General features: G+C 44.1%; 1 protein-coding gene across 3 annotated transcripts in view; it reads left to right on the forward strand.

Moving 5' to 3' along the window:
* Positions 1-27,770, forward strand: part of COL18A1 (collagen type XVIII alpha 1 chain) — a 234,024-nt gene that overhangs the window by 107,580 nt on the left and 98,674 nt on the right. Inside the window, exon 1 of one of the 3 annotated variants that reach the window (XM_069733251.1) lies at positions 7,934-9,152. The exons of 1 other annotated variant lie outside the window; for it this stretch is intronic. In XM_069733251.1, coding sequence (XP_069589352.1) covers positions 8,033-9,152 — 1,120 coding nt within the window. In that variant the 5' untranslated portion in view covers positions 7,934-8,032. Of the gene's footprint in view, positions 1-7,933; positions 9,153-9,257; positions 10,065-27,770 lie in introns of those variants that run through there. One more of the 3 variants, XM_069733252.1, reaches the window with a different exon arrangement.

Consider the following 27,770-nt stretch of genomic DNA (forward strand, 5'->3'; position numbering starts at 1 on the left):
AAATAAACACACAGCAATATAAAGCCCTTTATTTGAAATTAAATCAAAACACATGTTTCCTTTTTTATTTAACCCCTTTCTGACCTCGGACGGGATAGTACGTCCGAGGTCAGATCCCCTGCTTTGATGTGGGCTCCGGCAGTGACAGCTGACATGTGCGCGCAATAGTGGCTAGTGGAATCGCGATCCATCTGCCGCTATTAACTAGTTAAGTGCCGCTGTCAAACGCTGACAGCGTCATTTAACTACCGCTTCTGGCCGCGCCGCCGGAAATACGTGCATCGCCGACCCACGTCACATGATCGGGGGTCAGCGATGCGTCAGGATAGTAACCATAGAGGTCCTTCAGACCTCTATGGTTAGTGATGCCGGTTTGCTGTGTGCAATTCAGCTCAGTGAGTTCACCTTGAGAAATTTTGCCAACTGTCCCTCTGATTTCCAAGGGCCGGTACGCGACACACGGATGTCACCCATGTGTCATCAGTGTGCACATGTGCTGGACATTTTGCAGCCCATGCTTCTGTTAAAAAATGAACATGTCAGCATGTTTACCCACGGTCACACGATCCATGGAAACACACTCACATGTGCACAGACCGATTCAATTACGGTAAATGGGTCTATGTGTGTAAGTGTGTCCGGTACATATGAAAACTGTCGCTTCATGTACTGGACACACTGAAGTCTGAAAGAGCGCTTAGGCTGTGTTCACATCCCGTGTTCATACTTTGTGCCTCTGCAGTCTTTCCATTGTTTCCGTACACAGTCACTTTAGTTTGCAAGGAAACAGCTGTTTCACCTGCCAAATCTCAGGGCCATTTCAAACCTCTGTGTGATCTTGCAAATAAAACTGATGTTTCCCTACAAAATTAAGTTAGGCTAGCTTCACGCTAGCATTCGGCAGGGCTGCAGACGGCAGCCTTCTTCCTCCGTGAAGCCCCACCCACTGCCGCACCTCTTCATTCAGCTCCGCCTATGTCTGCATACCCTATCTTTAATATTGGGCACGCAGGCCATATGGATGCAAGCGGATGCCTCTGCTAACATGTAACGTTTGACGCAGGTCAGCGCAGCGTCAAGACGACGCATGTGAGGCATCAGCATACATCTGCATGGCCTGCGTACCCAATGTTAAAGATAGGGTACACAGGACACATGCAGATGTAGGCAGAGCTGAAGGAAGAGGTGCGACAGTGGGCGGGGCTTAACTGAGGAACTACGCAGTCCTCCGCAAAGCCCTCGTCCGCAAATGTGAAACCAGCCTTACTGATCAGGGAAACATTGGAAAGGCTGCAGTGGCCCAGGGCTGTTGTGATTTTCAGCTGTAGTGTGACCACTGATGTGAATGCAGTTTTACTGCTATCAAGTAGGGATGGGCGGGTCTGTCGGGTTTGGCTGGACTTTATAAAAAAGTTTGGTTTGGGTACCCGAACTTGATCTTCAAACCCGAACCCTATTCGAATGAGGGGCCCGAACAGCCAGTCTTTCCCACACTGTCCTCTGTGTGACAGTGTGGGAGAGAGCGGCTTCGACCAGCGATGACCTAAAGGTACCTTCACACTGAATGATATCGCTAGCGATCTGTGACGTTGCAGCGTCCTGGCTAGCGATATCGTTGAGTTTGACAGGCAGCAGCGATCAGGATCCTGCTGTGACATCGTTGGTCGGAGAAGAAAGTCCAGAACTTTATTTCGTCGCTGGATCTCCCGCAGACATCGCTGAATCGGCGTGTGTGACGCCGATTCAGCGATGTCTTCACTGGTAACCAGGGTAAACATTGGGTTACTAAGCACAGGGCCGCGCTTAGTAACCCGATGTTTACCCTGGTTACCAGCGTAAACGTAAAAACAAACAAACACTACATACTTACATTCCGGTGTCTGTCCCCCGGTGCTGTGCTTCTCTGCACTGTGTAAGCGCCGGCCGGAAAGCAGAGCACAGCGGTGACGTCACCGCTGTGCTTTCCGGCTGGCGCTCACAGTCAGTGCAGAGAAGCACAGCGCCGGAGGATAGACACCGGAATGTAAGTATGTAGTGTTTGTTTGTTTTTTACGTTTACGCTGGTAACCAGGGTAAACATCGGGTTACTAAGCGCGGCCCTGCGCTTAGTAACTCGATGTTTACCCTGGTTACCAGGGGACTTCGCATAGTTGGTCGCTGGAGAGTTGTCTGTGTGACAGCTCTCCAGCGACCACACAGCGACGCTGCAGCGATCGGGATCGTTGTCTAGATCGCTGCAACGTCGCTAAATGTGATGGTACCTTTACTGAATTCACCACCGGTCACAGCTGATGATGTTATCGCAGACCGCTGTGAGTTGCCATGCTGTCACGAAGAGGTCAGCGTGTGAACCAGCAGCGACAAGGTTACCGCCAGTCGATCACTACTACAATTATCAACATCTCCTGCTCTCACCGAAAGCAGCGGGAGCAGGTAACACTGATGATGAGTATTCACCAGCTGGTGCCTGTGCATAGCGGTAGCTATACTGCTATCCACAGGAGCCGGAGAAAAAAGAAGACGATGGACGTGGATTACTTGGTGGAATCATTTTATTGATATTTTGGTGAATGAGGGCTAGTGTCGGGGAGTTTTTATTCAAATCTTTTTTTCTGTGTTTATTTTTATTACTGGGTTAGCAATGGAAGTGTCTGACACCTCTCCGTTACAAACCCCAAAAACAATTTCTCCGATTGCCACCACTTCAGGGCAGTCTGGAAGAGCTGAGGCTAACCGTCAGAATTGGCGCACCAAATATCTGTAGCGACTGCAGGCTGAAATTTGTAGGTTGGGAATGGCCCGATAACCATGAACATTTCCAGCCTATTAATATCAGTCCACAGCTGTCTGCTTTCCCTTAGCTGGTTATTAAAAATAGGTGGTACTCATACTGTTTTTTTCGTTCATTTATTACTAATAAATGAAAAAAAAAACGATGTGCGGTCACCCCTATTATTAAGAACCAGCCAAGAGAAAGCAGAGAGCTGTGATCTGATCTTATTATTCGGGAAGGGGCCAATGTCTGTGGACTTTCCTAGCCTATTGATATCAACCCCAAGCTGTCTGCTTTGCCTTTACTAGTTAATTAAAATGGGGGAATCCTAAAAAACAACCTGGGGTCCCCCTTTTTTTTTTTATAACCGGCTAAAGAACAGCAGACAACTGGGGGCTGGGAAGGGCCATGGATATTGGGCCCTTCCCAGCCTAATAATACCAGCTCTCAGCTGCCCCCGAAATGGTGCATTCATTAGATATGCCAATTCTGGTGCTTATCCTCAGCCTTTCCCAATTGCCCTAGCTCAGTGGCAATCGAAGTAATGGGATTGTGGTGTTGATGTCAGTGGATATTACACAGCTGAAATTAAGCCCACGGGTTAGAAATCAAGAGACATCTCTGACACCCCCATTACTAACCCAGTAAGTAAAAAGAGAAGAAAACACACCCAAAAACAATCTTTATTTGAAAAAAAAATTCCTTAACAATTTCCTTCTTTATCCCATTTATTAAAAATATATATATAATAATCCACAGGGTCTGCTGAAATCCATATTATGGACGTCCCACGACGATCCAAGTCTTCTTCCTCCAGTCCATGGAGCTCTCGTTCAGAGATCGCAGCTTCATAGACTGGCGTAGCAGCCTCAGCCAGGTTTCGCGCTGTGTTCTTTGAGACCTGGCTGCTGCGAACTGGGGCAACATCAGTAAGGTCACCTCAGTTAACAGCGGATGGTTCTCATAGGGGTTGCCAAACTAACGAGCAGTCACAGCAGCCGGGTCTCACAGAGCGCAGCGCGAGACCTGGCAGAGGCTGCTGCTCCAGTCTATGGAGCTGCATTCTCTGAATGGGGCTCCACAGACTGAATGAAAAAGACTCGGATCATCTTTGGACGTCCATTTTATGTATTGCGGCGGACCCTGTGGAATATTATTTTTTGTTTTATTTATTTTTTTAATAAATGGGGTAAAGAGGGAAATTGTTGGAGTTTTTTTGTTTTTTCAAATAAAGAATTTCTTAGAACAAGGCTTTATTCGCATAAATTATTTTTGTTCTGTTTTTTTTAACCATTCAATTACCGGGATAGTAATGGAGGTGCTTGATAGATGTCGCCCCATTACTAACCTCTGAGCTTGATGTCAGCAGACATTACACAGCTGACATCATCCCCAAATATTACCCCACTTGCCAATGCACTAATGAAAGCGTGAAGAGCCGCTCAAAGCGTCAGAATTGGATTCCCCTTTTCTCGGGCGTCTGTAGGCTGCTATTTTTAGGTTTGGGAGTGCCAAATATCCATGGACCTTCTCAGCCTGGGAATACCAGCCTCCAGCTGTCTTCTTTACCTTGGATGTTTATCAAAAATGGGGGGACACCACACCGTTTTTTTTTATGATTTCTTTCTTTAAATATTTTTTTTTTAAATGGTGTGGGGGTCCCTCTATTTCTGATAACCAGCCAAGATAAAGCAAACAGCTGGGGACTGCAGCCTGCAGTTGTATGCTTTACCTGTGCTTGTTATTAAAAATTGTGGGAACCCAAGGCATTTCTTTATTATTTTTTTTTTATTTTCATTTTTTTTAACATGCTGTACCAGCCAATCACAGCCATGCTAATACTTAGCATGGACGTGATGGGGTCGGAAGTGCCCACACCAGAAAAGTTTGTTGAATGGCTACGCTGCAGCTTTTCTCAAGCTTTGTTTGGGCAGCCGAACCTGAACAGTAACACGGACTTCCGTGAGAAGTCAGTGTTCTGAGCTTGTGCAGACTCTAGGTGTCCGGTACGGACCCCAAACTTTAACGTTTGGGTTCGCCCATCACTGCTATTAAGTTATCTCACCGATTCTCAGGTGCCAACCTTTTGTAGTCATCTTTCTTATTTTATTGGCCTTTAGTCAAACCTTAAAAACAAGAACAAACACTGGGAATTCCTATCATTTGTTCTAGTCTTGTATAGGCAAGTTTTCCCAAACTTTCATTACAAATCTCAAAAGGGGGAAGCAGGTAACACTGACTCTGACAAAAAATAATAAAGAGAGGCAAAGTATGAACTCCGGCAGGAGTCTTATCTAATGCTGTGGGAGTTTCAGGCTGTCTCATTTCATGCCCAGTTCTGTAAAAGGATATTGTGAATGACAGGAGTTGGAAGCCAAATGTTTGGATCTGTCTATACGGCGACTAATACAATGCAACATTTAATCTGAAATTCAGTGTTCTATCAAAGCAAAGGTTTCATTTTTTTCCCTTTACAATCTTTGGACCACATTCACACATTCAGTTTTTGGTCAGTATTTTACATCCATAGGCCGGCTTCACACTCAGCGTATGAAAATACGGTCCGTATATTACGGCCGTAATACGCTGAAATGTCCCGAAAATAGTGGTCCGTAGCTCCTCCGTAGGCAGGGTGTGTCAGCGTTTTTTGCGCATGGCATCCTCCGTATGTAATCCGTATGGCATCCGTACTGCGTGGTTTTCTCGCAGGCTTGCAAAACCAACATACCGCTATAGAAATGATCCATGTGTCCCAAAAAGAAAAAAAAAAATATATATACTGTCTATATATATCATTAGACACATATATGTATATATATTAATATTTAGCCTGGGAGCTTTCTAGGAAATTTCCCACGATCTATGAACATCCAGCAGAGGGCGCCTCACCGCAAATGAAGCTAAATATAGCTCATTGATCTATATTTAGACTCATTCCCCGGGGTTTTGCAGCAAGGAGCAGCCTGCATTAGCAAAGCTCCTTGCTGCAAAATGTTTTAACCCCTTCAGAAGGATTTACATCGTTGGACGTTACAGATCTGCGGAGGGTAAGTATATTGTTGGTTTATTATGTTTTTTCTTTCACAGAACGAGGGTCTTCAGTGATTGGATTGGGCGTAGAATAAAATACTCCAACAACCATTGTTTTTATTTCATTAAAATAATTTTAAATAATGTGTTTGTGTTTTATTTAACCCTTTCATTCAATTGGATTAATAATGGATAGGTGTCATAATTGACGCCTCTCCATTATTAATTAGGCTTAATGTCACCTTACAATAGCAAGGTGGCATTAACCCTTCATTACCCCATATCCCACCGCTACACGGGAATGGGAAGAGAGTGGCCAAGTGCCAGAATAGGCGCATCTTCCAGATGTGCCTTTTCTGGGGTGGCTGGGGGCAGATATTTTTAGCCAGGGGGGGGGCAATAACCATGGACCCTCTCCAGGCTATTAATATCTGCCCTCAGTCACTGGCTTTACTACTCTGGCGGAGAAAATTGCGCGGGAGCCCACGCCAATTTTTTCCGCCATTTAACCCTTTATTTTAAGAGCTAGAACGGCCAAATTTTGCAGATACACACTACTGACATTAGTAGTGTGGAATCTGCAAAAAAAATGGAGAGAAGACATGGTTTACTGTATGTAAACCATGTCTCAAATCATGTCGGGTTTTAGGAAGGAGAAAGAAAAAGCCGGTAATTGAATTACCGGCTTTCAAGCTGTATAGCGCTGGAATAAATAGTAATATATATACATATATGTGTCTCACTGACATATATATATATATATATATATATATACCTATTCTATGTGTACACATTTATTCTACCTATTGGACTGTAAGCTGTCAGTGTGATTTTACTGTACAGCGCACTGAATTACCGGCTTTTCTCTCTAACAGCGCTGCGTATTTCTCGCAAGTCACACTGCTTGTCCGTGTGAAATCCGTATTTTTCACGCTTCCATAGACTTTCATTGGCGTATTTCTTGCGCAGTACGGTGACAAACGCAGCATGCTGCGATTTTGTACGGCCGTAGACAGCCGTATAATACTGATCAGTAAAATACGGCAGGTAGGAGCAGGGGCATAGAGAATAATTGTGCCGTATTTTTTGCGAGTTTTACGGACGTAGTTTCTGCGCTCTTACGTCCGTAAAACTCGCAAGTGTGAAGCCGGCCATATTTGTAAGCCAAAATCAGGAGTGGGTGATAAATGCAGAAGTGGTGCATATGTTTCTATTATACTTTTCCTCTGATTGTTCCTCTCCTGATTTTGGCTTACAAATACTGATGTAAATACTGACTAAATACCGTAGGTATAAACTTGGCCTCATGCCCTGTGCACACATTCAGTATTTGGTCAGTATTTTACATCAGTATTTGTAAGCCAAAACCAGGAGTGGGTAAAAAAAATCTAGAAGTGGTGCACATGTGTATTCCATACTCTTTATCTGATTATCCCACTCCCAATTTTGGCTTACAAATACTGATGTAACATGCTGACCAAATGCTGAATCATGTGTGAACATGGCCTTATGGAAGGTTGTAAAACTAGACCTTGAATGTGACTAGTGAAGTGGGCAATTAATAGCCTATATGCGTTCTCCTTTCCTTGCTGAAATAGCTGAGGGCACAGCTTGAGATTTGTGAGCAACAGAGCAGAAGAGACCTTTGACCCGCTTGCTACCTCCCTCCGCTTGCTATTAACTTTTACTTTAGATCCACCATATTTCTAATTTGGAAGAGATTTGTAACTGCTGGGAATGTCAGAGTATTAGTAACTTGCATTGTGTGTTTGGTAACATTAGTTGGCGGCACGTGTAGCTTGAAGCATCCTATATGCACTAGTTACTACTATGTTCTTCTCATCAGAGTATTTCTTTCCGGAGATTTGCTAAACATACAGCTCTTTCAGGTCTATTATCTGTGCACAGTACAGGGATTCTCCTTATGTCCGCATGCATACTATCTCCATGGTTTGGCAAGTAACAATATGCCTTTTGTTGACTTTTTTTTTTCTTCCGTAATTTCTGTCAAGAGTGAGGTCAATTGTAAAGATCTGTGCAGTTGTTTCAGCTTTTCCACACTCGGTGAAGGGCTGGAGTCAGATAAGGAGGCTTGGTTTAGAATTTCTGGAGCCACACCTCTGCTAGTTCTGCTTCTTGTTTGAAGGGTAATGTGTAGTTTGCACGCTGTAGAGGACAAATCAATGTGAACGGGCAAAAGTTTCTGAAAGGTATCGGAGCCTGACTGCCATGGCTCTGGCACGGGTCTGGCCCGTGGTTGCTGTCCTGATGTTGACCTTACCTGGACCATCCCAAGCACAGATGTTTAACTGGTTTAATTGGGGAGCAAAGCCAACTACAACTACCACATTTCCTACCACCAGTCCGGAAGCTCTGTATACATCTGAAGCTCATCTTCCATCTAACGCATCAGCAACTGAAGAAAAAAGCCTTCCACAAGAAATAACATCAACAGACCAGAAGCCCTTTCCTAGGAATATAGATAAGAACTTCTTGTCTACATTGATACCTGAAGTCACACCTTCTGCTTCTTCATTGTCACAGTCTACAGCTCCAGCATCTTCATCTGCAGAGAGCATATCTCCTTTAGCTAATGATACCTTGACCCAAGCAGCTGCATCAAATCGGACCACACTGACCACCCCAACGCCGATTTCCACCAAGACCTCAGCAGAGCAGAGGTCATCTTCTACAGTGCTACCTGACCTCACACCTCCATCCTCCTCATCATCATCACTGCCTATAGCTCCAGCATCCTTACTTGCAGAGAGCAAACCTCCTCCATCTATTGGGACCATCACCCAAACAGCTGCAAGAACAAATCCGAGTACACTGACCACAACAACGCAGACTGCCACCAAGACCTCAACAGACTTCTTAAAAAATCATCAGCCAGTGACAGAATCTACTCTGAGAAAGCCTCCAGATGAGCCGTTATTATTCAGCATTATTCAGCAAGAGTCCAATATTGTTTATGATATTGAGATTCCGACCCAAACCTCTAAGGATGAACCCACCACCGTGGCTGAAACTTCAACTGCTCAGAACTCGGATAAGGAGAATATTGCTGGTGTGGGTGCTGAAATCCTAAATGTTGCTAAAAATATTCAAAGCATTATGAGCGTTTGGTTAGAAAAACCTGAAAATGATATTCAGAATTCTACTGATCCTACAGAAGAGATGACCAATGTGACTGTCCCGAGTGTCCAGCTAAATGAGACAGGCACCGTTGGTCTGCCTGCTTCTGGGCAGAATGAAGAGAACAACACTGAGACTCTCACGTACAGTCAACTTTCCAGTTCCAGCAATCAGACTTTCAACATCAGTGCAAGAAATCTTACATTACCAGGTATTTCTCCTTTTCCAGTGTATGCAGCATTGGAATCTTTGGCTACAGAGTCATCCAAAAAGTCTTTTTCGGGACCCAGCCAAACGGGAGACCAATTAGAGTCATTGCTCAGCTTGGAATTAGACGGATCATCACTGCATTCCCCCTCACTGGACTCGCACATGGGCAGCATGCGCACTGCGGTTCCGATGAATATAACCAGCTCTCCTGCCAGTGGCCTATCCCATTATGTGATAAATTCGTCAGAGTTACATAAGAAAAATAATATACATAACAATACCACTGATATAAATCAGTCTGATGAGAGAATTGGCCTCCGTAAACATTCTGGGATAGCTGCCACTGCTGACCAAATTCATGCTCCTAATACACATGTAGTATATTCAGAGGGACATCATAATGTCAATTCTTCTGATCATGATTTACTAACCAGCACTAAAGCTTCTACCTCTACAGCTTTTAGAAATAATCTCGCAGAGACTGCTTTTCATTCACCCAACTTGACTCCATCAGACGCTCATTGCTTGCCTGTCCCCGACAACCTGCCTTTGTGCCACAAATTGGGAATCAAAACTTTTATGCTACCAAATTATTTGAATCATACCAGTGTGCTGGAAATTCAGGCGGCTTTGCATGATTGGGAGGGGCTTCTTAAATCTCATTGTCACCGTTACCTGGAGAGGTTTTTCTGTTTGCTACTGCTTCCAAGGTGTAACCCATCCTCCTCCTTAGTGTCACCTCCAGTCCCATGTCGGGGGTTTTGTAAGGTTCTACAGGACGCCTGCTGGGACCTTCTGCAGGGAGCACATCTCCCCTTATCATGTGACTCTCTCCCCGAGGTGGATTCTGGGGTTCCTTGTGTGTATATTCATTTTTCCACAGGTGACATCTCGAATTCTTCTGTGTGGACAGGTAAGTGACTTAGTTGTCGGTTGTCAGCAGATTATTCTAGGATGGATTTATTAATACTGTCAAAACGTAATAACCTAGTGATATCGGGGAGAAGATGTGCCGAATTTACCGTTGTGGCAAAGGTGTGAGAGAATTGGTGCTTCTTGATACATGCCGAATGCTTTTCTCTTATCGTAGGATAGTATTTGCGCCCAAATTGTGGCAAACACCATTTATAACCCTTGAGCACTTTCTGACTCCCCTTAGCCCTGATCACTATTCTATACATTTTTTTCAAAACTATGTAATGAGGGTTGAAAATGCATAAGAAATCTGGTGCAAGGAATGTATGCTTTTTTTTATGGGGGGGAGGGGGTACAAATTGAGGCTGGATTCTGTCAGTCTTTCCACTGGGCTCCACTGTTATAGAAATGTATTTTGGTTTCATCTGGATGGCATCTGTGATTTCCTATAAGGCTGTGTTCACACGCGTCGGTCATGCTGCAGCTGAAAACCACAACAGCCCTGTACCACTGCGGTCTTTCCACAATTTTCCTGCACAATCAGTTTATCTTGCAAAGAAATCCCTTTTTTACCTGCAAAACTGTGGAGCCATTACAACCGGCCGGGCAGTGGACAAACTGCAGCAGCACAGGAATGTTGGTGGTTTCAGATGCAGCGTGTGAACATAGCTTTAAAGTCAGCTAACTAAAATTTAATTACAGGGAGTGAGAGTGTTTTGTAGATGGTTTTCATTCTCATTGCTGTCAGAAGCTTCCTTTTTTTTCCAATCAGCTTTTGTAAAAATTCTATAACTACCTTGTATCAAGTGGTCAGCCGACTTATAATATGAATTATGGAAAATGATACAAAGTAGTTGTAGATCTCCCTATATCCCTTAGGGCTCATTCACACTCCAGTTTTTCGATTTCGAGTGCCATATGTGTTTTTCCCAGATAGCACTCACACCTATGATAGTCTATGGCGTTTGTTCACATGTCCTTCAGTTTTTGCGGAACGAGGTCTGTACAACATTATGGAGAAATGTCCGCTATTGATTCAGGTGTTGGATCAAACTCTGCAGTGAAAATCTATAGTGGATCCTTGGAAAAAACATTTTCACAGACTAATAAATAGGATACGGTGGGTAAACTTTTGTTTTCTTCTCATCTGAGAAAAACTGATGAAACTCTGACCAGACTCTGATGATACTCTGCTGAAAACCTGAACAAAAAACACTGATGAAATGCCGTCTGTTTTTCTTGTACATGAAAATAACTGAATGAGGCCTATCTTGTACTTGATGTTGCATTATACCAGATGGATTTTTGAGTTGTAGTCAAATTGCAGAAAGGACAGGTTTCAGAAAAGTAAAAGACATTGTCCACTCCTGGTGAAGTCTTCATATACAAATCATACAGATTCCCCTCCATTTGCCGGTCCCAGCGGTTATCACTTACCGATAAGTATCCGATTCACATACTTTCGGTCTCATAATGACCACTGGAACGTAAAAGCTGAGCCAAATCCTACCTTTGTGCACACCAGGGTTGGACATGGACAACCTTATAAAGGGTTTGTTCACTTTATATTTATTTTAAGCCATGTGTTGAGAATCTGCCGGCAGGCTTTTGCCAACTAATCTTAGAGCAGTGTGATGTAGAGACAGAAATCCTGATTCCAACCCCATGAAGGTGAAAGTACAGGCTTGGGGTGTGGACTTGGTTTATGGTGGCGCTACGTCATTGAGGGCAGAATGTTACCGATGACTTTGGTTTTCCAGGACCAGATGTTGAGGACTTCAATAAGGAAGACCGCCAGCCAAAAATAAACTTTTTAATGAACGGTAACTTGGTGGGGATTATGTACAGTAGATAGCTGGTACACAGCTTAAAGAATGTTTCCTTCGTATTAGGCCGGTTTCACACGTCAGTGGCTCCGGTACGTGAGGTGACAGTTTCCTCACGTACCGGAGCCACTGACACACGTAGACACATAAAAATCAATGCATCTGTTCAGATGTCATTGATTTTTTTGTGGACCGTGTCTCCGTGTGCCAAATACGGAGACATGTCAGTGTTCGTGGGAGCGCACGTATTACATGGACCCATTAAAGTCAATGGGTCTGTGTAAAACACGTACCGCACATGGACGTTGTCCGTGTGCAGTCCGTGTGCCGTGCACGAGACAGCGCTACATTAAGCGCTGTCCCCCCCACTGGTGCTGAAGCCGCGATTCATATCTTCCCTGCAGCAGCGTTTGCTGCAGAGAAGATATGAATAAGTGTGTTTAAAATAAAGATCTATGTGCCCCCCGCCCTCTCACTCCCTGTGCGCCCCCCTGCTGTTCTGAAAATACTCACCCGGCTCGCTCCTTCACCGGCGCTGCTTCCTCTCCTGGCTGCATCTTCTCCTGTATGCGGTCACGTGGGGCTGCTCATTTACAGTAATGAATATGCAGCTCCACCTCCGATAGGGGTGGAGCCGCATATTCATGACTGTAATCGGCGGCCCCACGTGACCGCATACAGGAGAAGATGCGGCCAGGAGAGGAAGCAGCACCGGCGAGGGAGCGAGCCGGGTGAGTATTTTCAGAACAGCAGGGGGGCGCACAGGGAGTGGGAGGGCGGGGGGCACATAGATCTTTATTTTAAACACACTTATTCATATCTTCTCTGGGCACATAGATCTTTATTTTAAACACTATTATTCATATCTTCTCTGCAGCAAACGCTGCTGCAGGGAAGATATGAATCGCGGCTTCAGCACCAGATGCTGGTACGTGTGGTACCCAGCACGGTGCGTTTGGTACACAGTGGGCACACGGGCGGCACATGTGTGCCGCCCGTGTGCCACACTGATGTGCCACAGAAACGTAGGGGCACAAGGACACGGATAATTCCGGTACCGATTTTTTTCCGGTACCGGAATTATCTGGACGTGTGAAACCGGCCTTATGGAGCATTTTCACACACCGTCTCCCTTCCCTTCTCTTAACTTGCTTGTTACTGTTTCCTCTAGGTCAGCTGCCTTTACCGCAGCCCACCTCAGTACTACCAGTTAGGCCTCTCTCACACTTCAGTGTCTCCAGTACATGTGGTGACAGGTTTTACACCTACTGGAGACAGGTTTTACACGTACTGGAGACAGTGACACACGTAGACCCATAAAAATGAATGGGTCTGTGCACATATCTGTTTTTGTTTTCACAGACCGTGTTTCCGACTGACCCACACGTAGACATGTTCGTTTTTGTGCAGCTGCACGGATCACACGGACCCATTCAAGTCAATGGATCTATGTAAACCCGTATCGCACATGGGTGCCATCTGTGTGATGCATCAGTGCTGGTGCTGAAGCCAGCTCTCCTCATTCTCCCTTGCTCTGCTGGCGATCGGTGCGAGCAGAGGAGAATGATGTCCAAACTATGACAGCAGGTGGAGGGAACCCACGTTGGGTTTTTCTTTCATTTATTTAGTTAGATCGCAGGTGGCAGCTGTGGAATACCCCAATCATCCGCTCCTGCTGTCACTGTTATTAGTGGCAGCAGGTGTCAGTTAATGGGGGTAAGAGTCCCAAAAGCCCCCACCTGCTGTCATTGTTCGGACATCATTGTCTTCTGCTTGTGCCAATCGCCAGCAGAGCAGGGGAGACTGATGAGAACCAGCTTCAGCACCACCCTCCAGGAAACAGCGCTTACTGTAGCTCTTCTTCCCCGGCAGCCGACTGTGTGATACTGATGCGGCACACGGTTGCCACACGTGTGCAACACGTAGTACACACACAGATATCTCCGGTACCATTTTTTCCGGTACTGGAAATAAACTGACGTGTGAAACCAGTCTTAGTGAGAGTCCTATTCTCAACCTGTGGTACCGTGTCCTCTTCCCTCTAAAGGGGACTAGTTTGCCAATATGGCCGGTACTTGGCTTCTTAGCTTGCTGCAACATTGGAACTCCCGCCTGGAGCACTCTCCTCGTCTCACATTTCTCGGTTTCATCCAGGCCCGTTACCTCTCTGAGCTATAAACTCGGGGCTGTACTGCTCGGCACCCTGTCCTAGGACCCATCTCCAGTGCATCACTCTGCTTTTACTGCATGCTGGGCCCTATCTGACTTTCTGAGAGGAAACTTCCTTTCTCCCTTCACCTTAGCTCTTCCCACTCTGGGCTAGTCACAAATATTAACCCTAGCTCTCCCTACTGTTTGGCAAAATACAATCTATCACTAATAACTAGTGATAAGCGAGTATACTCGTTGCTCGTGTGATCTCGTATTTGTTAGTGTTCGGAGATTTAGTTTGTCACCTCAGCTGATTGATTTACGGCTGCTAGACAGGCTGAACACATGTGGGGGTTCCCTAGCAACCAGGTAACCCCTACATGTACTTAGGATGGCTACTAGCTGTAAATCATTCAGCTGAGGTGACAAAAACTAAATCTCCGAACACTAACAAATACTCGGAGACCACCCGAGCGTGCTCGAGAAAACCCGAGCAACGAGTACACTCGCTCATCACTACTAATAACGCATATCATAATACACATTACACTGTAAGGTACATTTACAACTATTCATGTATCTTCAAGGGGTTATGTGGGCAGTATGTCCATCTCCTTAAATTTGCTTTAGTTTTAATAAAAACACCACTGATTCTTGGTGAATGTATGACCACAGTATTTGATTTATTCTGTTTTTGAAATCCTAGAACTGAACAGCGATGGGGGGGGGGGGGGGGTCAGATGGAGCGTCATTGTCATATAATTGTCTGGTAATAAGCCATTGCTTGATTTTGTGGGAGAACAGGAGTTTTATCCATAGAAACATGCAGCTGATTATGATTGAATGCAGAGTTTTGCCGGTGAAGCAGCCGTTCCATCATAAATTCAAGTCCTTTTTTTATTAAGGGCTCATACTCACATGCAAGAAACTCGGATGAGTCTCGCACATCAATACCCGGCACTCAGGAGCGGAGCTGCATGTATTGCTACGCGGCCGCACGCTCCGATCCGAGTGCTGGGTGCAGTGCCGGATATTGACATGCGAGACTCATCCAAGTTTCTCGCATGTGAGTTTGAGCCCTAAGGAGCAATTCTGAAAACAGCAGCAGCTACTGAACCCTGCAATTTTTCATCCAGTCAGATGATGCAGAGGATGAAGTCGCAGACAGCATTGTGATTGTTAAACATACAGACGCCTTAGGATGGTTTCATATTTACGGATGGAGGGCTGCGTACATCTGCCGTGAAGCTCCGCCTACCGCCGCATCTCCTCTGGTCAACTCCACCTACATCGGCATCCGGCGTGAGTACCGTATCTTTACCATGCCGACGTACGCGGATGCCTCCAGATGCGACGTTTTGACGGTGCGGCGACCTACGCCGAACACTAGTTGCATTTTGGTGCAGACGCCGCACCGTCAAAACGACGCATGCGGAGGCATTCGCATACATCGGCATGGCCTACGTACCTACGTACCTAGTGGTAAAGGTAGGGTATGCACGCAGGCAGAGGTGACCGGAGGAGGTGCGGCGGTGGGCGGAGCTTCACGGCGGACGTACGCAGCCCTCCACAGCACCTCCATCCGCAAATGTGAAACCAGCCTTACTGATGTCCTTGGCAGGATTTGAAACCAGGACCCCAACGCTGCAATGCTAACCACTGAGCCACCGTGTTGCCCTGCATATTTATTTATTCATTCAGGACTTCTTGCCAGATGTGATACTCCAAAGAAAATGTCTAAATAATTCTAATAAAAATGTAGTGGTTTATTGGATTGTCCACCTAAAAGAATCATTGCAGTAAAATGTATGAAGAAGTTACAAAAAATTGTAAATTTGCCGTTAATTAGATTAATTGAAGTGTTCACACTACCATCTACCCATGCTTAGTGTTCAAGAATAATCTAAATGTCATGTCAGCACATATACCCAGTACAGAGTGGAGAGTAAAAATTAATAAACCTAATTAACACTTAACAGTGATCGACCGCAAAAATCCAGCAGGTTTTGATTTTTGGTGATGGGTGCATTGTGCTTGTATGCTGAAATATCGCTATTTTGACAATTAGATGAAATCTCACACTTCAATCTTTGTTGTGTAACCAAAAAGCCTTGTAGCTCTGCTCTGGCTGTGACTGGAATATAAGACATGATGTAACAATAGAACAGTGACTGCAGCTCTGGCTGTGACTGGAGTATAAAGGTACCGTCACACTAAACGATATCGCTAGCGATCCGTGTCGTTGCAGCGTCCTGGCTAGCGATATCGTTGTGTTTGACACACAGCAGCGATCAGGATCCTGCTGTGATGTCGTTGGTCGCTGCAGAAAGTCCAGAGCTTTATTTCGTCGCTGGACTCCCTGCAGACATCGCTGAATCGGCGTGTGTGACGCCGATTCAGCGATGTCTTCGCTGGTAACCAGGGTAAACATCGGGTTACTAAGCGCAGGGCCGCACTTAGTAACCCGATGTTTACCCTGGTTACCAGCGTAAAAGTTAAAAAAAACAAACACTACATACTTACATTCCGGTGTCTGTCCCTCTGCACTCTGCTTCTCTGCCCTGTGTAAGCACAGCGGCCGGAAAGCAGAGCGGTGACGTCACTGCTGTGCTTTCCGGCCGCTGGGCTTACACAGGGCAGAGAAGCACAGCGCCGGGGACAGACAGCGGTAGGTAAGTATGTAGTGTTTTTTTTTTTTTTTACTTTTACGCTGGTAACCGGGGTAAACATCGGGTTACTAGGCACGGCCCTGCGCTTAGTAACCCGATGTTTACCCTGGTTACCGGCATCGTTGGTCGCTGGAGAGCGGTCTGTGTGACAGCTCTCCAGCGACCAAACAGTGACGCTGCAGCGATCCGGATCGTTGTCGGTATCGCTGCAGCGTCGCTTAGTGTGACGGTACCTTAAGACCTGATGTAACAGTAGGACAGTGACTGCAGCTCCACTCCTTCTTTTGCGGTCTGATCAATTCTCAGCTTGTCTGTCTGACTTTCACTAATTTAGGCCACGTTCACACGCTCAGCATTTGGTCAGTTTTTTCCCTCAGTATTTGTAAGCCAAAGTCAGGAGTGGAACAATCATTGGAAAAGTATAATAGAAACACGTCACCACTTCTGTATGTATCCCCCACTCCTGGTTTTGGCTTACAAATACTGATGTAAGATACTGATAGTGTGAACGTGGCCTTAGTGTTGTGTTACTGCCATGTCCGCACATACGCAGTACAATCTTTTAGTTGAAGAAACCAAATCATGGACGGTGCTTGTTATTTTTCCTCCAGACACGCAGGTCGGCAGAATAAATCACCTGTGAATTAATGAATGGCTAACCATCCATCCCACAATGGCGGTAGTGTGGGTTTCTTGGCTTGCTAGTGCACAATAATGGCGCTAATTAACTGCTAAGGTGACGTAACGAGTAATTTTGCCATTATAGATTATAAACCGATTATCCGGATGCACGATATTGGAGATAATGATGTCTTTGACCCATAGTAAATCTTTATCGGTTTTCTGCCCCATATAGATAGTAATCCCGGCGCTATGCTGTAAATCTTCACGCACCGTGCCAATGGTATAGTACGTAAATGACCCATAGTCCGCTGACATTGCTCCAGTGATTTGGTCATTCTGATAATATGTTGGCACACGATTAAAAAATACTAGAAAGGATTTGTAGCTGACCTCGGACCCTGTGCATCATGTGTTCTAGCACTCTCTGCCAAAACCTCTGTTTATCTGGACAAACCGCAGCTCTTCCGGCCCTAAGTGGAGAAGCTCTTGTGATTTTTGTGCCCACCTTGGTGGTGGGGGGCAGGCATGGCTCTCAAGCTGCAGATCAAAGTTATGCATGTTTGCTTAGTTTCGACAGTTCAAAGAGGAAATGATGGCCGGGTATTACACAGGTTTGAGTCCAAAAGCTTTTAACTGATACTTGATCTTTAGAGTAACTTAACACCGAGTTCCTCTCACAATTGCAAGTCTAACGAGTAACAATTTGCATAAATATAAAATTCTCTGATGTAATGTTATTAATGGGTGTGCTGGGCATGAGCAGGAACGTTGAGTCCTCTTAGGCTCTGTTCACACTTGTATTTTCCTTTTTTGTTCTGTTCTAGTCAATTGGGTCCATCTGCTCCATTTGCATCTGTTATGTACCGTATCAATCTTCTGTATGAATTCTCTGAATGTTACTACCAGAAAGTATCTGTAACATGTACAATAGGTACAGAAAGTATTCATAACCCTTTACATTTTTCACTTTGTTTCATTGCAGCCATTTGGTAGATTCAAAAAAGTTCCTTTTTTTTCTCTTTAATGTACACTACTCACCCCATTTTGACTGAAAAAAAACAAATGTAGACATTTTTGCAAATTTATTACAAAAAGAAAAACTGAACTATCCCATAGTCATAAGTATTCAGACCCTTTGCTCAGTATTGAGTAGAAGCACCTTTTGAGCTAGTATAGCCTTGAGTCTTCTTGGGAATGATGCAACAAGTTTTTCACACCTGGATTTGGGGATCCTCTGCCATTCTTCCTTGCAGATCATTTCCAGTTCCGTCAGGTTGGATGGTGAACGTTGGTGGACAGCCATTTTCATGTCTCTCCAGAGATGCTCCATTGGGTTTAGGTCAGGGCTCTGGCTGGGCCAGTCAAGAATGGTCACAGAGTTTTTCTGAAGCCACTCCATTGTTATTTTAAAGGGAATCTGTCACCCCATTTTTTTGGCCTATAAGCTGCGGCCACCGCCATCAGGGGCTTATCAACAGCATTCTGTAGTGTAGATAAGCCCCCGATGTAACATGAAAGATAAGAAAAACAAGTTAGATTATACTCACGCCGGGGCGGTCCGGTCCGATGGGCATCGCGTTCAGGCTCCGGCTCCCATCTTCATGCGATGACGTCCTCTTCTTTGCTTCCTGTCGCGGCTCCGGCACAGGTGTACTTTATCTGTCCTGTTGACAGTGCGCAGGAGCCGGCCTCCCTGACCTTTCCCGGCGCCTGCGCACTGCAGTACTTTGCTGTGCTCTCAACAGGGCAGATAAAGTACGCCTGCGCAGGAGCTGCGACAGGATGGAAAGAAGATGATGTCATCGTATGAAGATTGGAAGTGCCGGACCTGGACCGCGATGCCCATCGGACCGGACCACACCAGGACCGGACCGCCCCTGGGTGATTATAATATAACTCATTTTTCTTATCTTTCATGTTACATCAGGGGCTTATCCACAGCATTACAGAATGCTGTAGATAAGCCCCTGATGGCAGTGGCCGCAGCTTATAGGCCAAAAAATGGGGTGACAGATTCCTTTTAAGGATTATGGAGGCCACTGTGCTCTTAGGAACCTTTTGTAACCTTGGCCAGATCTGCGCCTTGCCACAATTCTGTCTCTGAGCTCCTTGGTCAGTTCCTTTGACCTCATGATTCTCATTTGGTCTGAAATGCACTGTGAGCTGTGAGGTCTTATATAGACAGGTGTGCGCCTTTCCAAATCAAGTCCTATCAGTTTATTTAAACACAACTGGACTCCAATTCTGGAGTAGAACCATCTCAAGGAGAATCACAAGGAAATGGACAACATGTGACTGAAATATGAGTGTCTGAGCAAAGGGTCTGAATACTTATGACCATGTGATATTTCAGTTTTTCTTTTTTAATAAATATGCTATAATTTCTACATTTCTTTATTTTTGTTGTCAAGATGGGGTGCAGAGTGTACATTATTGACAAAAAAATGAACTTTTTCAAATGTACCAAATGGCTGCAATGAAACAGAGTGAAAAATGTAAGGGGTCTGAACACTTCATGCACCCACTGTACAGTAGTTCTCATTAAAACATTGTGGTAAGGGATTGCTATTTGAGCAATTCCGTAATATATCTTTTAATAAATTGGCTTTAGGGATTTGGAACTTTAACACGTAAAGAAATGGTAAAGGAAATCGCTAGCAGCCACTATAATTTCATGATATCAGATATAAAATTGAAAGACCTTTTTTGGGTGGTTATTTACATGGAGTTTGATTTTAAAGGGGTAGTGCAGACTTGGGGTTCAAGTCTGCAGTCACTCAATGTGACTGCAGACTTTTGAATCCATACAGTGCATACACTTCTTGCTGTCAAGAGTCTCTGGTTCCAGAAGCGAGTGGGAGCATGACCACAAGTATGAGAATTGCATACATGCTGTCACGTGCAAACTAGACGTGCGCGACCTCACTCAATACAAGTGAATTAAGCAAGGTTAGACACGTCTAGTCGGAATGTAGCTGGAAGTATACAAATCCTGACACTGGAGAATCCTGACACTGCGAGGATTGACAAGTCTGCAGTCATATAGAGTGTCTGCAGACTTGAACCCCAAGCCTGGACAACCCCTTTCATGGAAATCTGTTTTTGTGATTTCTATAATATGGGTTCTAGCTATTAACTGCAATGTGACTTTTGACTTATGAAGTAGCTGCCATTTTTACTGGGCAAGCACAGTGGTCTGTAACTCCTCAGTTCACAACCTGCTATCAGCTGTAGGCTTCAGCACTTGGAAACTGGCAGATGCAGGGCAGCACAGCATGGTAGCACGCTTAAAAATGGATTAGGACACAGTGCATTCCACTGATGAGGGAAAATTGGCGTCATAGCTTTGGCTCTGGTGTAGCAGTAGTATCCCTGTCCTTGTTGTGCTGTACCTGGCGTGGCACATACTGTACATACAGTCCATGTTCCTTATGTAATCCAGTTTCCAACAGTTGTTGCTGCCCTAAACAGATTTTGTCTGATTTCTGCAGCTGTTTCTCCTTTATCACAGCAATTAGTTCAGTTACTGATATGGCCGCCATGTGCAAGATGTTTTCCCTCTGGAAATTGTGTTCATGCATTGCTGACATCTGTATTCCACTGTACTCTACAGAGCGGCATTGTAGTCTGCAATCTCCGAATCTGCATAATGGAGTGTGAATTCTGCACTCGCAGCCAAGGAATGATAAGGACTTTCCCAATCACCTTATTGCACTTTAGGTATTTACAGCGCCCATTAGAAGATGAGACACCGTACAAGAATACTTTTAGATTCTTTTATTTCTGGAATATTTTTCTTTATTCATAGAAAAAAATAATAAAATCATTCTATTTTCTATATGGACCCAAGTATTTGGACACACCTCTTCAACATTGAATACCGGTTTCTCATTCAGTCCCATTGCCGCCAATATATAACATCCAGCCCCCGTCATGAAGTCTTCTGTTACTAACTAGCTCACCGATACCAGTGTGGACCTTTGATAGGATGTCACCAGTGTAACAAGTCCGATCATGACATGTCTTCCCTCCCAAATATTTCACAATCACCTGTGAGTGATATCATTGGAAAACGGAAGCGATTTAGGAACCACAGCTACTCAACTGTGAAGTGGCAATCTACACAAAGTTACTGAGCAGGGTGACTAAGTGATGTGGCTCAAATGCGTAAAAGTCACCAACTTCTTCTGAAATTAACATCAGCACAAAAACTGTATGCTAGGAGCTAAATGACATTGGTCTCTATGGTTGAGCAGGTATATGCAAGCCTTACATCACCAAGCACAATGGCAAGCATTGCATGAAGTGGTGTAAAGCCACCATTACTGGACTCTGGAGTAGCGGAAATATGTTTTGTGGAGTGACAGATCATGTTTATTTATCTGGCATCTGATGGACGAGGATGATTTTAGAGAACACCAGGAGAACATTACCTTCCTGACTGCACAGTGCCAGCCGTAAAGTTTGGTGGAGGAAAGATGATGATGCTACGGGTTTAGTTGTGAAGTCCAAGTAAAGGAAATATTAATGCTTCAGAATACAAGACATATTGGCCGATTTGTAGCATCCAGCTTTTTTGAGAACAGTTTGCAGTAGGTTCTTTTCTGTTCCAATCTGATTGTCCCAATGCACAAAGCAAGGTCCATAAACGCATGGTCAGGAAGGAGATTGGTTTGGAAGAACTTGATCAGTAGCCCAGAGCCCTGACCTCAACTCCATCAAAAACCTTTAGAAGTAACTAGAGCAGAGATTGACGTTGGGCAAGAGTGCCTGACTCTCAATGTGTTAGGGCTCACCTGGTGAGGTGGAGTCACCAAGCTGCACATCAGGGTGAATACATGGGTCCAGGGTGATGGCACAGTGGACTGGATTTGCTGGATGGCACATGGATAAGCGAGAACCTGGACAATGCTGGACAGCCAACCAACAAGTAGAATAAGACACACACCAGGAGCTACAGAGCTAGGAGTGTAGACAAACGCAGGAGCTGAAGATGTAAAATACAGTCTCCATTTAACAGTTCATAATGCTTAAAGCAGGTGAAAGTTTAATCGGTATGTCTGAGGAGTACTGGATGCAGGTTGCACAAAACAACCACCAAAAACAAAAGGCAACTGAGCAGATCACTTACTGAAAACTCGGAGAGATATGTGTCTACAAGAAGACCTTAGGGGATGATGTCAGTGAGGTACGCTGGGCAGCTTGTGAAACCAGACGTGGAGCACCGCAAAGGGTGGTTGGTTATAGGGGAAGGTAACAGAACTTGGCCCTGGAGTCGAGACCGATGCGTAACGCCCTGTCTGAACCTATGAATGCTCTTCTGGATGAATGGGGAAAAATCGCCAACATTTTGCAGAAAGCCTCTCAGAAAAGTGAATGTTGTTACAGTTACAAAGATGGGAACTAACTCCTTATCATTGCCTATGGATTTAAAATGAGCTCTCCTAAAATATCATGTAGGTGTCATATATTGTTTCCCCAATACACTTGTCCATATAGTGTACGTATGCTATTTTATCATTGTAATGTGGATGTAAATGAGTTCTAGGAGCAAAATATCAGAACAAGGTCACAGAAAGTCGAGATGGCTTCCGATATTTATTTTATATTGGGAAATTTAGTTCTGTAATTTTCTTATGTTTCATTTGAAATATCATCATATCATTTTTCAACATTAACTTGGTATATGCAAAGTGGGATCCATAGTAGCTTTCATATTTTTCATTAAATGGTCACCATCCAACTAAGTTACATAGGATGGTAGATGATAAGGATCTGGATAATATGGTTTCCACACTGTGCATTATGTTCCCTGGCCCAGGGGTTTGCAGCTGTGGAAAAGTAAAATGGACACAACTTTTCTACTTAAATTCAAGTATTTTCCCATCAAGATCATTCACGAAGAATAATAAGTGTAATTCATCTTGAAAACGTTCCTAGAGGATGAGGCATGGTGGATGATTTACCGAGTGTTATGGATGTCAGGATGAACCAACTCTCAAACCAGATGTTTATATATGAAACATATTTTAGTCTGGGTAGTAAACATACCATTAGATTTACAGGTCTGTGGGGGGAATAGTTGAGGATCTGCATTGAGGGCTCTTAGTTTAAATCATATATTGAAATATCATGGGAAATTATGGCTACAAATATCCTTTGAGATGGTTGACTTTTCTGTTGTCGGCCATACACCACTGGTACGACACACAAAAAAAAATCTGTGCCTTATTCATTTTAAGATGTCAAAAATGCCAAATATAGGATCTTCCTCCTTCTGTGATTTCTGACCAAATATGCTTTTTGGCAATTATTGGAATCATTAAAAGTGTTTATCTAGATATGGCTTTCCATTCATCCTGATATGGTGTAGAGACCATTTGGTCACTCAAGTGGTAGTTATAAATGAGAGTGCGCTGGTGCATTTTCACCTGGTTTCATCCATTAGTAAAAAGTTGAAAAAATAAATTAAAGCACCACTCTGGTGGGTTTTTTTTTTCCACCTCTTTAGTTGTATCACTAATACATGTTCCATGCCCTAGTAATATTCTTGACAGCCACCGTCGTCTTCTGTTCTCTGCACCGCCCCACTCGTCTTCTGCCTTCTGTGACCAACAGGATGACTCCAGTGTTTTCTGGGAAGACCAGAAGTCTCTTCTCAATGCAAGTCTATGAGAGCCAGAACGGGCGAGAACGCGGCTCTCGTAGTCTTACAGTGAGAACTTGTGACCAATGGCTCGGGTCAGTCAAGATCTGTGGTCACAAGATGGCAGAATGGGACCGAAGCTGAGCCAGAGGAGAAAATAGTGACTGGTAAGGGTATTACTAGGGGCAGGGAACATACATTAGAGTTACCACCACCGAAATAAAAAATATGCTGGAAAGGTTCTTTAACCTTTATGATCAGGACACAAAGTGGTGCCATTATACATATATGTATGTTAGTCGCCAAAAGTCTTAATGTTCTCTGGACATTCCAGGAAATGGGTTCATAAAAGAGACAAGGTTGGAGCAGATCTACAAATGGATGTTTATTGGGTGGTTTGGGGTATTGATGGGCATCCAAGGGTTTGGATGTCCACATTTTTCCCATTATAATGTTGGTAAGTTCTGTATGCCGTCTCTACGTAAAACAGATGTGGGTAACCATGGGGAGATTTTCAGTAGCATGCCATGACCTAGACTTTAAGTTATTGTTCTAAAACTGTTGGGAAATGATAATTTCAGGAGCCCAAAGATATGCCAAAATTACAATGGGAAGTGAATTACTGCTCAATTCCGATCACATGAATGGAGAACACCAAGTTGCCGGTTTTTAGCTACATTGGAAGCTGATGGACGGCGGTCCAGGGTCTTTGTGTTTCCATACTGGACAGTATATGGCATTTTAGCGGTGATGGTTATTAATGTTAAACTCTTTTCTGGAAAAATGCAGGATTTCAATAGCTTTGCACCAACTGTCCAAGCATGGGCATCAGAAACAGCCAGGCGGCATGAGATATGTGGGCATTTCACTTGGAAATTGCTGAGTGGTTACAGTACCCGGATGATTAGTTGTGGCTCTACACATCACATCTGTACCAGTAAGAAACTCTTAAGATAAGTTGTGAATGTCAGCTGTTCCTCGGACTCGGCAGTTTTCCCATGAAAGTTCTGTAAGTGGCAGATCTCCTGGGACAAAAATGGAAAGAAATCTTGGAAAAATCTCGGTGGGAACAGATGCATCTGTCAATGCTTTCTGCTGCTTCTGCCAGTCATAAATTAGCATTGCTCGATTCACTGAACTATACTGTAAAGTACGATTACGACTGGATGCCGAGTCTGGTCATATGTGTGAGATCATTAATCGGGAAGCATAGAGAACTATGTCCGGTGTGTAAACACAGTCCTTTAGTTCCCTATATATAAAATTTTTTATATATATTTCGTTCTGGAAAAAAATAGAAAGTTAAATAGGCGCCGTTGCAGAAAAAGGCACCTGTGATAAAAATGCAGACCCTAACTTCAGACCAATTTAGAAAAATTTATAAATTGGTGATTATTTGGGTCTAATTTCAATGAAAAACTCAAAAAATTAACCAATATCTACCTGTCAACATCAATATTTCACCTCTATTCTGGTCAGATTCTCAGGAGACATATGAAGAGCTGGTGGTCACTGGGTCTTTATTCTCAGCCTAAAGGCTCACGCACACGACCGTATTTTCTGTCACAATGCAATCCGATAAAACATCAGATCACACTCAGACCAACGTTATTCTATGGGGCTGTGCACATGTCCAATTATTTTCTCAGATTGTGTCTATCCGATGAAAAAAATTGTTGCATGTCCGAGTTTAATCTGATATTCGGAACGCACTCGTCCATGCAAGTCAATGAGTGCGTTGAAACCATCGGACTGCACTTGGATGACATCTAAGTGCAGTCTGATTTTTCAGAGTGTGATTTGCATAGTTGACCCAATTCTCTCAGATGAGAGGAAATACGCTCATGTAACCTTAGCCTTTTGTAATGGAACTTCGTGATTTTTGACTAAATATTAGTGATGAGCGAGTGTACTCGTTGCTTGGGTTTTCCTGAGCCCGCTCGGTTGATCTCCAAGTATTTGTTAGTGATCGGAAATTTAGTTTTCATCGCCGCAGCTGAATGATTTACAGGTACTAGCCAGCTTGATTACATGTGGGGATTCCCTAGCAACCAGGCAACCCCCACATGTACTTAGCCTGGCTAATAGCTGTAAATCATTCAGCTGAGGAGATGAAAACTAAATCTCCGAACACTAACAAATACTCGGAGACCACCTGAGCTTGCTCTGGAAAACCCGAGCAACAAGTATACTCGCTCATCACTACTACTAAATATGTTTCCACTAAGCGGTTTTCATATCTGCCAAGGATGACATGGAGGGGGAGCACATAGGTCTTCCCCGAGGAATGGCCGCTTCTCAAGATAATGTAAGATCCAGTGGCCGAATCCTTAGTGAACAGTGTGCAATCATGACCTCTAAACTTCAGTAAGAATGTATTTGAGACTATAGTGCGGCCCCAAGTGACACTGGAAGAGTCTGAGAACGAGGATGGCCTTGAATTCACAGAAAATGCTCACGTTTCAAGTGAAGCCAGGCTTTATAGATCTGAAAAAGTCACACAGATGTTTTCGTATGCTATGAACAGTTTTATATATCATGTATACACAAACCATTATATGACTCTTAGCTTATACTTTTAAGTTTCCCCCTCGGCTAGCTCTATTTTGTCAGGTTTTCTCTAAGCTCCGCTCCATAAAGGGTGGAGACTGGTAGTTATGTCTACCATTCACTGTACACATAAAAAAGGCTCCTGCTCTCCAATCTCTATAGCTCGTTCACAAAAGCTTCCACCGTAATGAGGACACAGTACAGCAGAACCGAGCAGAGTAGTTGTGAATCCAGCACTTGGGATGAAATAAAACCATTACTAGAAAGCAACAGCTGTCTCTCCTGCTTCTATGTACTGCAGAATGTAAAATGATCTGGATTTTAGCTGAAGAGAAGGGCATTTATTTTTATCTAATAAGAGATATTGAAAAGTTTATTAAGCTTGCTTGTTAGATTTACAGTACTTTCCAAACATTTTAGGCAGGTGGGGAAAAAAAATGCTGTAAAGTAAGAAGTGTTAATAGCTTAATTGTATCAGCGAATAGAATGCTAAGTGAATGAACAAAAGAAAAGCAAAATCAAATTCATATCTGGTGTGACCATCCTTTTGCCTTCAAAATTCATATTTAGTGTGACCACCCTTTTGCCTTCAAAACAGCCTCAATTCTAGGTAGGCCTGCCAGCAGTTTTTGAAGGAACTAGGGAGGGTCTTCGAAACATCTTGGAGAACCCATCACAGATCTTCTGTGGATGCAGGGGTATTTTGCTTTAGAATACATTTGGAGCCAATAAGAGACCTCCCTTATGATACTGCATGATGGATAAGGATCTACCTGTATTTCTCAGCAATGAAGATACAAATCAAATTGGCAATGTGGAAGCCTGTAGACGCAGTAGTCGGCCAAGAAAAGTTAGTGCAGCAGATGAAAAACCGTAGGATGTCCAACTGTGCCATCAGCTCAGAACTGGCAGCAACCAGTACGACCCAGCTAACAACCATCTACTGTTCAGAGAAGTCTGGCCGGAAGTGGTCTTCATGGATGAATCTCAGTCAAATAAAGCCAAGTGACTCAAATATACACGAAAACACAGGAATTGGGGTGAATATAAATGGCAGCAGGTGCTCTGGACTGATGAGGGAAAATGTGAAATATTTGTCAGTAACCGAGGGCAATTTGTTTACTGTAGGAGGTGTCTGCAGATAACAGTGAAGCATGGTGGAGGCTCGTTGCAGGTTTGAGGCTGAATTTCAGCAAATAGAGTTGGTAATTTGGACCAAATTAATGGTGTCCTCAATG

This window comes from Ranitomeya imitator, chromosome 7 (assembly GCF_032444005.1).
Source record: "Ranitomeya imitator isolate aRanImi1 chromosome 7, aRanImi1.pri, whole genome shotgun sequence".
Taxonomy (NCBI): Eukaryota; Metazoa; Chordata; class Amphibia; order Anura; family Dendrobatidae; genus Ranitomeya; species Ranitomeya imitator.